Source organism: Ascaphus truei, unplaced genomic scaffold, assembly GCF_040206685.1.
Source record: "Ascaphus truei isolate aAscTru1 unplaced genomic scaffold, aAscTru1.hap1 HAP1_SCAFFOLD_2543, whole genome shotgun sequence".
Taxonomy (NCBI): Eukaryota; Metazoa; Chordata; class Amphibia; order Anura; family Ascaphidae; genus Ascaphus; species Ascaphus truei.
The window spans coordinates 22,313-33,120 of record NW_027455475.1 but is presented as its reverse complement, the minus strand read 5'-3'; the positions used below and the strand labels follow the sequence as shown (position 1 = coordinate 33,120).

At 50.0% G+C, this 10,808-nt stretch overlaps 1 protein-coding gene across 4 annotated transcripts; it reads left to right on the top strand.

The window, feature by feature from the left end:
- Positions 1-1,012: 1,012 nt before the first annotated feature.
- LOC142481340 (uncharacterized) lies at positions 1,013-9,985 on the top strand. Of its 4 annotated transcripts, none has more exons than XM_075582812.1 (3): positions 1,013-3,943; positions 4,620-4,736; positions 7,709-9,985. In XM_075582812.1, exon 3 carries the CDS (start codon positions 7,817-7,819, stop codon positions 9,809-9,811), a length of 1,995 nt encoding a protein of 664 aa, XP_075438927.1. In that variant the 5' UTR covers positions 1,013-3,943; positions 4,620-4,736; positions 7,709-7,816; the 3' UTR covers positions 9,812-9,985. The 4 variants fall into 4 exon arrangements, with proteins under 4 accessions (XP_075438927.1, XP_075438926.1, XP_075438924.1 ...); XM_075582811.1 differs by having other exon boundaries at positions 4,620-4,765; XM_075582809.1 differs by having other exon boundaries at positions 1,014-3,943; positions 4,620-4,810.
- Positions 9,986-10,808: the final 823 nt, after the last annotated feature.

Genomic DNA, 10,808 nt, shown 5'->3' with positions numbered 1-10,808 from the left:
GGGACAGTGTGTGTGTGTGGGGGGGGGACAGTGTGTGTGTGTGTGTGGGGGGGGACAGTGTGTGTGTGTGGGGGGGGGGGACAGTGTGTGTGGAGGGGACAGTGTGTGTGTGTGTGTGGGGGGACAGTGTGTGTGGGGGGGACAGTGTGTGTGTGTGGGGGGGGGACAGTGTGTGTGTGTGTGGGGGGGGACAGTGTGTGTGTGGGGGGACAGTGTGTGTGTGTGTGGGGGACAGTGTGTGTGTGTGTGTGGGGGGGACAGTGTGTGTGTGTGGGGGGGGGGACAGTGTGTGTGTGTGTGTGGGGGGGGGACAGTGTGTGTGGGGGGGGACAGTGTGTGTGTGTGTGTGTGGGGGACAGTGTGTGTGTGTGTGGGGGGGGACAGTGTGTGTGTGGGGGGGACAGTGTGTGTGGGGGGGGACAGTGTGTGTGGGGGGGGACAGTGTGTTGTGGGGGGGGACAGTGTGTGTGGGGGGGGGGACAGTGTGTGTGTGTGTGGGGGGGGACACAGTGTGTGTGTGTGTGGGGGGGACGACAGTGTGTGTGGGGGGGGGGGACAGTGTGTGTGTGTGTGGGGGGGGGACAGTGTGTGTGTGTGTATGTTTGTCAGTCCGTGTGTGTGGGGGTCTGTGTGTTGGTCAGTCAGTGTGTGTGTGCGGGTCAGTCAGTGTGTGTGTGTGTGGGGGGGGTGTCTGTGTGTGTATGTGAGTCTGTGTGTGTATGTGAGTCTGTGTGTGTGTGTGGGTGTCAGTCAGTGTGTGTGTGTGTGGGGGTCAGTGTGTGTGTGGGGGTCTGTGTGGGGTCAGTTAGTGTGTGTGTGGGGGTCAGTCAGTGTGGGGGTCAGTCAGTGTGTGTGGGGGTTAGTGTGTGTGTGGGGGTCTGTGTGTGGGTCAGTCAGTGTGTGTGGGGGTCAGTCAGTGTGTGGGGGTCAGTCATGTGTGTGTGTGTCCTGCTGCAGCCAGGGGCGGGGTGTAAAATTGCGCACCACTTCTCCCCCTCCCCTTCTGCAAATTCTGCGCACCCCCCCGACCCCCTCTTACGCAAATTCTGCACACACCTTCCCCCCCTCCCCCCGCGGGGTACATGTGCCCGGCACGGGCATGAGTGACCGGCCGCGGGCGAGATTACCCATCCGCTGCCCGGCTCACCCTTTCTTCCAGCAGCAGGAGCCGGCGCCGAGCCCCTGTGCTGAGCGGGTTGCGCCGTGTGCCACCGCTTCCTGCGGGCGCAGGAGGCCCGCGAACGCCCACGTCAGTTAGGAGCGTGTGGGGGGAACGACACCGCTGCAGCCGCTTCTGTGTATGTGTGGCGTCCGTCAGCGGCGCCATCACAACTGCGCATGCGCGGCATGGCAGCGGGCGGCGGAACAGCGGCAGTTAGGAGCGGCGGCTATAGCCGCCGCATATGTGAGCAACCGGGTGTGGGGTGTGTGGGAGGGTGAGAGGAGCGGCGCTGGCGGCTATCGCTGCCGCCGCCACATGTGACAGGGGACGTGTGAGCGGAGTGGCGTCCATTACGTGACGTCACTTCCGTTTCACATTTCGCCCCCTATCAATCCAGTTTTATCCCACCAGAGGTGCCACTAAAGAAGTTTCACTTCAAAAATTAAAGTAAATAAGGCACCTGGCCCCGATGGCATACATCCAAGAGTTCTCAACAAGTTAAGCTCAGTAATAGCCAAACCATTATATTTAATATTCAAGGAGTCCATGTCCCAAGGCTCAGCACCACAAGATTGGCGTAAAGCAGATGTGATGCCTTTATTTAAAAAGGGAGCTAGATCAAAACCGGGGAATTACAGACCTGTAAGCCTGACTTCAATAGTGGGGAAGCTACTTGAAGATTTAATACGGCATAATATTCAGGAATACCTAATGGAAAACAAAATTAGTAAGCATGGATTTATGAAGGATAGATCATGCCAAACTAACCTTAATTGTTTCTTTGAGGAGGTAAGTAGAAATTTAGACCAGTGTAATGCAGTTGATGTGGTCTACTTAGATTTTGCCAAGGCTTTTGATATGGTTCCACACACAAGGTTGGTGCACAAAATAAAGCAAATATATGCACCTGGATTGAAATTTAGTTGAAGGATAGACAACAGAGGGTTGTCATAAATGGAACTATTGCAGGTTGGGCTAAGGTCATGAGTGGAGTACCTCAGGTATTGGTACTGGGACCCCTGCTTTTTAACTTGTTTAGTAATGACCTTGAGGTTGTCATCGAGAGCAAAGTCTCCATCTTGCTGATGATACTCAATTGTGTAAGGTAGTAGAATCAGAGCAGGATGTAATTTCTCTCCAGAAGGACTTGGAGAGACTGGAAACTTGGGCAGGTTAATGGCAGATCATGTTTAATACAGATAAATGTTAGGTTATGCATTTGGGAAGCAAGAATATAATATTGAATACATTGTATTAAAAAAAAAACATTTTAATGTGAAAGTTATTTATTTTAATCCTTCCACACCTGTGAGTAGACAATATTTTTGGTCTTTTTAATATCGGCGAGGACTAACAGGTTTTATGGGGGGTGGGGGGAGGGAGATGTAGAGCGGGGGAAGATTTGTCTCTGTGTGTGTGTCTATGTGTGTGTCTATGTGTGTGTGTCTGTCTCCCCCTGCTGCCGGAACATCTCCCCGCTTCCTCACTCCCCACCCCCTCCGCCAGCCGCACATCCCCCCCCTCCCTCACTCCCCCCCCTGCTGCCAGCACATCTCCCCCTCCCTCACTCCCCCCCCTGCTGCCAGCACATCTCCCCGCGCTGCTGCCAGCACATCTACGTCGTGCCATTTGTGAGATTTCTATGCTTCGGACATACAAACAAACAATCAGAATCTAACTTAGAAATATAGTATAGATTAGTAAGACCACACCTTGAATATGGAGTCCAATTTTGGGTACCACTCCTTAGTAAAGACATTATGGAACTAGAGAGTGCAGAGAAGAGCCACCAAATTAATAAAGGGGATGGACAATCTAACTTATGAGGAGAGGCTAGCTAAATTAGATCTACCGTATTTACATTATAAAAGAGGCGTCTAAGATGGGATATGATAACTATATACAAATATATTCGAGGACAGTACAGGGAGCTTTCAAAAGAACTATTTATTCCAAGGACAGTACAGAGGACTCGGGTCATCCCTTGAGGGTGGAGGAACGGAGATTTCACCAGCAACAAAGGAAAGGGTTCTTTACAGTAAGGGCAGTTTAAAATGTGGAATTCATTACCCAAGGAGACTGTGAAACATGGGAAGGATGTTGATCCAGGGAGTAATCTGATTGCCAATTCCTGGAGTCGGGAAGGATTGTATTTTTTCCCTTATGATATATCATTGGATGGTATGTCACTGGGGTTTTTTGTTTGCCTTCCTCTGGATCAATAAGTAATGTGACATAGTCCAAAGATGTTAGGCAGCTTTCTGCCCCATTTTAAGTCAGAAAGTGCAGGAATAGTTAAAAATGGTCCATTCCACAGCTTCACATTAACTCAGGCTGCTGGATGGAAAATCCAGACCACAGATTACAATGGGTCTAGTTCTCCCTCACCTGCTCTTCTAATCAAATGCACAGGTATTTAGAGCAGAGAGGTTTGCATTTCAGTCTCTCTCCTTGGAGGCTGGGGGTATCGCTGCTCCCTTGTATCCAGTTTCGGGGTGGACGGCCCCTCCAAGCGAAACGTTGTAAAGGAGGCCCGCGAACGCCCACGTCAGTTAGGAGCGTGTGGGGGGGAACGACACCGCTGCCAGCCGCTTCTGTGTATGTGTGGCGTCCGTCAGCGGCGCCATCACAACTGCGCATGCGCGGCATGGCAGCGGGCGGTGGAACAGCGGCAGTTAGGAGCGGTGACTATAGCCGCCGCATATGTGAGCAACCCTAGAAGACTGTGTCGGGAAGAACCCAGACAGACGTCAGCGCTACAAAAGAGGGGCGTTTGTCACAGTAAGTATAGATATAGGATAAAGTATCTGTTCTCTAAATTTAGCATAGGTTGAACTTGATGGACATATGTCTTTTTTCAACCTCATCTACTTTATAACTACAGGCAGTCCTCGGTTATCCGACACAATGCGTTACTCAAAATGGTGTTGTAAAGCGAAACACGTTTTCCCATAGGAATACTGTTTAAATGAAAGGTTCCGTTCCTGAAGGCATTTTTAACACTAAAATACACCAAATATTTTATGCATGCAATAAGATATGCAGCACACACATAAATTATATAGTGTATATACTGTATTATATATATATATATATATATATAATATAACATAATAAATAATATATTATATAGTATAATATAATATTATATAGTATAATATTATATATATAAGCTCTTACGACGCTTTGCAACGTTGTTTATGTGAATGTGTATATATATATACACACATACACAATGTTGCAAAGCGTCGTAAGTGCGTTGGATAAGCCATTTTGGCGTTGTAAAAATGAATATAGGTATGCATTGCATAGCGTTGGATAAGCCATTCGTTGTAAAGCGAAGCGTTGTAAAACGAGGACTGCCTGTATGTAACTATTAACAACTTGTATCTTTTTTCAGCTCTTCCTTTATAAAATAGACATTACTTTGAGACCTCACTAACTGTCCCAATTTTAGGTTTGCAAATTGTGCGAGAAACGAGGAAGAACAGAACCTTGTGGCGTTGCAGTACCACAGGGAAATCTACTACAGAACCTGCACAGACCTCCCCCCACACACAGAGCTCCTGGTATGGTATGGAGATGAATATGGGAAAGAGCTTGGTATGAAGTGGGGTACATTGTGGAAAAATAACGCGCCAGCACAAGGTAATCAGGAATATGTGTTGTGTGCTTTTTACATCTCTTATCTTATTACTGATGTTGAATTGTAAATATTGATAGATCTGCATACACCATTACGGGTCAACTAGAACTTAATATCACTAAACCTGACTTGAGTCAAAGGGCCGGATACATCAAGCTGCAGTAACCAAAAATGCAGTATTACCGCCAATAAAAAAGTGCCTTGTTATTATTACACACACCCCTCTGTCCCCCGTCCCCCCCATCACGTGCGCTGCCCTGCACCGGCTCCCGGAGGGAGGGGAAGCGCGGCCCTCCTGCCCCTGACGCCAACTGCAGGTTCCTCTCCCCTCGCTCTCAACCGGCTCCCGGACACACGGAGGGTAAGCGCGCCACCCCCCCCCCTACCCCTGCCCTTCACCCTACCCCTGCCCTTCACCCCCCCCCTACCCCTGCCCTTAACCCCCGCCCCCTGCCCTTCACCACCGCCCCCTACCCTTCACCCCCGCCCCCTACCCCTGCCCTTCACCCCTACCCCTGCGCTTCACCCCCCCCCCTACCCCTGCGCTTCACCCCCCCCTTACCCCTGCGCTTCAGACCCCCCCTACCCCTGCGCTTCACCCCCCCTACCCCTGCCCTTCACCCCCCCCTACCCCTGCCCTTAACCCCCGCCCCCTGCCCTTAACCCCCGCCCCCTGCCCTCCGCCCCCTACCCCTGCCCTTCACCCCCGCCCCTGCCCTTCACCCCCGCCCCTACCCCTGCCCTTCACCCCCCCTGCCCTTCACCCCCCTACCCCTGCCCTTCACCCCCCCTACCCCTGCCCTTCACCCCCCCTACCCCTGCCCTTCACCCCCCCCTACCCCTGCCCTTCACCCCCCCTACCCCTGCCCTTCACCCCCCCTACCCCTGCCCTTCACCCCCCCTACCCCTGCCCTTCACCCCCCCTACCCCTGCCCTTCACCCCCCCTACCCCTGCCCTTCACCCCCCCCTACGCCTGCCCTTCACCCCCCCAACGCCTGCCCTTCACCCCCCCAACGCCTGCCCTTTGACTGACGCACGCACGCACACCCTGACGCACGCACGCACACCCTGACGCACGCACGCACACCCTGACGCACGCACGCACACCCTGACGCACGCACGCACACCCTGACGCACGCACGCACGCCCTGACGCACGCACGCACGCCCTGACGCACGCACGCACGCCCTGACGCACGCACGCACGCCCTGACGCACGCACGCACGCCCTGACGCACGCACGCACGCCCTGACGCACGCACGCCCTGACGCACGCACGCGCACCCTGACGCACACACACGCACACTGACGCACACACACGCACACTGACTGACGCACGCACGCACACACACACACACACACACACACACACACACACACACACACACACACACACACACACACACACACTGACTGACGCATGCACACACACACACACACTGACTGACGCATGCACACACACACACACACACACTGACTGACGCATGCACACACACACACACACACACTGACTGACGCATGCACACACACACACACACTGACTGACACACACTGACTGACACAAACACACACTGACTGACACACATACACACACACACACACAGTGACTGACGCATGAACACACTGACTGGCACACGCACACAACCCCTGACAGCCGCACGTACACACACCCTGACGCACACACACACACACACACTGACACACACACACACACACACACACACACTGACTGACACACACACACACACACACACAGTGACTGACGCATGCACACACTGACTGACTGCCGCACGCATGCACACACTGACTGACGCGCACACACTGCCACACACACACACACTGAGACGCACGCACACCCTGACTGAAGCACACACACACGCACACACTGACTGTGTGTGTGTGTGTGCGTCAGTCAGTCTGTGTGTGTGTTTGTGTTTCTGCGTCAGACTCACTGACGCACGCACGCACACACACAGTGACTGACTGACGCACACACACTGCATGAAGCTGTAAAGGGGGACAAACAGAGCTGTAAAGGAGGGAGGGGGGGGGACTGGATTGATGTGAATGGGGGACAAACAGAGAGAGGGGGGAGGAGAGAGGGGAGAGGAGCGGGAACATTACATCCCGGGCAACGCCGGGTCTCTCAGCTAGTGTGTGTGTGTGTGTATTTAATAATATGCAGACTCCTTGTTCCCTAAAAATTTTTTAACTTTTAAACAATTGTATTACAAAAGGTATAGCTTAATTAAGTCTGAATAACATCTGTGATGTCAAATACAATAATTGGGCATTTGGTTCCTGATTTAACAATGGAGATTTAGCAGAAAGTTGGGTCATCCTATAACTATTAGAGACCTGGTACATGGTGCGGTAACGGGAACACCCGGTGACTGATATGTGAGCTTCTAATGAGACACGTATTCTATTCATTGTACAAACAGTTTCAGTTGTGAACGTATAATTAAAACTATCGACTTACTATCTATCAAAGGATTTGACAAGATTTCTTCCACTTTAATTGGTGTTTTGCAGCTACTGAGATTTCCTTTTAAATATTATGATCCACTTTAAATGTTTGATCCACTACATCTATTCTTAGTTCCACTTAGTTCTATTCCACTATATCTATTCTATTTCTGCCACTTTAATTGCTGTTTAGGAGCAGGTGAGATTTCCTTTTAAATCGTTAAATATTATTATCCACTTTAAATGTATGATCCACTACATCTGCTCTCCGGCCCTAATGCTGCACATGTTGTGCTAAACCCTTCATTTTTACAATGTACATCTACAGTTTACTTTCATCCTGAACTTTTTGGGATATGCCAACTTACCTCTCCTGCATGGCCTTTTGTAAGACAGTTTGTGTAACAGTGACTTTTTTTTGTCTCGTCTAGTACAAAGCCAAGCACCAATAATCCCCCCCATGCCAGCACTGCAAGGTTGCTTTTAGCAGTCAGGATAACCTCCTCAAACATCTGAAGTTCAAACACCCAAATGAGTATATGGAAAAGATGAAGACAGAACAATCTTGCAACATTCCAATAAATATGACAGAAAATGCATCTTTCAACCCGCCAAAGCAATTAATAAACAATGTAACTGCTTCTCATCCCAAAATATATATATTAGCAGCGGCCACAGGAAAAGATCTTGGAGAAAGTGGGAAGAGTCTGACTTGGTTATCAGACCAGAACCTACAGAAGAGGACACACACAGGGGAGAGACCGCATGTATGCAGGGAATGTGGGAAGGGATTTAGTGTGTTATCCCACCTGAAAACACACGAGAGGACACACACAGGGGAGAGACCATATGTATGTGGGGAATGTGGGAAGGGATTTAGTTGGTTATCCCACCTGAAAACACACGAGAGGACACACACAGGGGAGAGACCATATGTATGTGGGGAATGTGGGAAGGGATTTAGTCAGTCATCCAGCCTGAACACACACAAGAGGTCACACACAGGGGAGAGACCGTATGTATGTGGGGAATGTGGGAAGGAATTTAGTCACGTATTCCACCTGAACAGACACAAGAGGACACACACAGGGGAGAGACCGCATGTATGTGGGGAATGTGGGAAGGGATTTAGTGTGTTATACCACCTGAACACACACACGAGGACACACACAGGGGAGAGACCGTATGTATGTGGGGAATGTGGGAAGGGATTTAGTGACTTATCCAGCCTGAACAGACACAAGAAGGGACACACAGGGGAGAGACCGCATGTATGTGGGGAATGTGGGAAGAGATTTAGTCGGTTATCCAGGCTGAACACGCACGAGAGGACACACACAGGGGAGAGACCGCATGTATGTGGGGAATGTGGGAACGGATTTAGTGTGTTATCCCACCTGAACACACACATGAGGATACACACAGGGGAGAGACCCCATGTATGTGGGGAATGTGGGAAGGGATTTAGTGTGTTATACCACCTGAACACACACACGAGGACACACACAGGGGAGAGACCGTATGTATGTGGGGAATGTGGGAAGGGATTTAGTGACTTATCCAGCCTGAACAGACACAAGAAGGGACACACAGGGGAGAGACCGCATGTATGTGGGGAATGTGGGAAGAGATTTAGTCGGTCATCCAGCCTGAACACACACAAGAGGTCACACACAGGGGAGAGACCGTATGTATGTGGGGAATGTGGGAAGGGATTTAGTCAGTCATCCAGCCTGAACACACACAAGAGGTCACACACAGGGGAGAGACCGTATGTATGTGGGGAATGTGGGAAGGGATTTAGTCACGTATCCCACATGATCACACACAAGAGGACACACACAGGGGAGAGACCGCATGTATGTGGGGAATGTGGGAAGGGATTTAGTGACTTATCCAGCCTGAACACACACACGAGGACACACACAGGGGAGAGACCGTATGAATGTGGGGAATGTGGGAAGGGATTTAGTGACTTATCCAGCCTGAACAAACACAAGAAAGGACACACAGGGGAGAGACCGCATGTATGTGGGGAATGTGGGAAGGGATTTAGTCGGTTATCCAGCCTGAACACGCACGAGAGGACACACACAGGGGAGAGACCACATGTATGTGGGGAATGTGGGAAGGGATTTAGTGACTTATCCAGCCTGAACAGACACAAGAAGGGACACACAGGGGAGAGACCGCATGTATGTGGGGAATGTGGGAAGGGATTTAGTGTGTTATCCCACCTGAACACACACACGAGGACACACACAGGGGAGAGACCATATGTATGTGGGGAATGTGGGAACGGATTTAGTGACTTATCCAACCTGACCAGACACAAGAAGGAACACACAGGGGAGAGACCGCATGTATGTGGGGAATGTGGGAAGGGATTTCATCGGTTTTCCCACCTGAACATACACAAGAGGACACACACACGGGAGAGACCGCATGTATGTGGAGAATGTGGGAAAGGATTTGGTCAGTTATCCAGCCTGAACACTCACGAGGACACACACAGGGGAGAGACCTATCTCTAAAGCCAGGCATGTTTAGGGATAACCAGTGACTAACACGTTCACATATAAGTGCACACGTGTATCTGTGTTACGCTAAATCCCAATGAAAATTGACTTTAGTTTATGGTGCATAAAACGAGCATTTTAAAAGGATAAAATGTTATAACGTTTTAAATGCAGGTTATTTGTATCATTCTTATTGTATTTTATGTCTTTATTTATATAGCGCCATTAATGTACATACTGCACCGACACACTTTATTCGAGCAAATACCCGGTATGTACCTGGCAGATACCTGGAATGCGCCACTCCTAACCTCTGACAAGCCCCGTTGCATTTGCCTTCCCAGCCTGGGTTCATGCCTGGCTGATGGGCGGCTGATCTGTTAAATGATAATGATTAGGATTTAATAGGCTGCAATGCTTCGCGTGTCTACCAGATGGCATAAATTCATGAATTGTAATGCAGTTTATATATATATACTGTGCAGTATTGCAGCCAGCGGGAATAAAATGCTTCAATCCCTGCTTGGAAAATAACTCAATGTACTCGGGCAGAAAACAGTCACAAACCTCAATACACCCGGGTATACCCGAATTCGTGGGACTAGCCAAGCTCGAATAAAGTGTGTCGCCAGTGTAGCGCTTCACAGTAGTAATACACATGGTAATCAAATAAATAACAGATAATATAAATAACAGATCATGGGAATAAGTGCTTCAGGCATTAAAGTAACATTAAGGAAGAGGAGTCCCTGCCCCGAGGAGCTTACAGTCTAATTGGTAGGTAGGGAGAACGTACAGAGACAGTAGGAGGGAGTTCTGGTAAATGCGTCTGCAGGGGGCCAAGCTTTATGTATCGTGTTCAGAATATACCCAGAGCTATTCATATGCTTCTTTAAGCAAGTGTGTCAAGTTGGGTCTTAAAGGTGGATAGAGAGGGTGCTAGTCGGGTACTGAGGGGAAGGGCATTCCAGAGGTGTGGGGCAGTTAGTGAAAAAGGTTTAAGGCAGGAGAG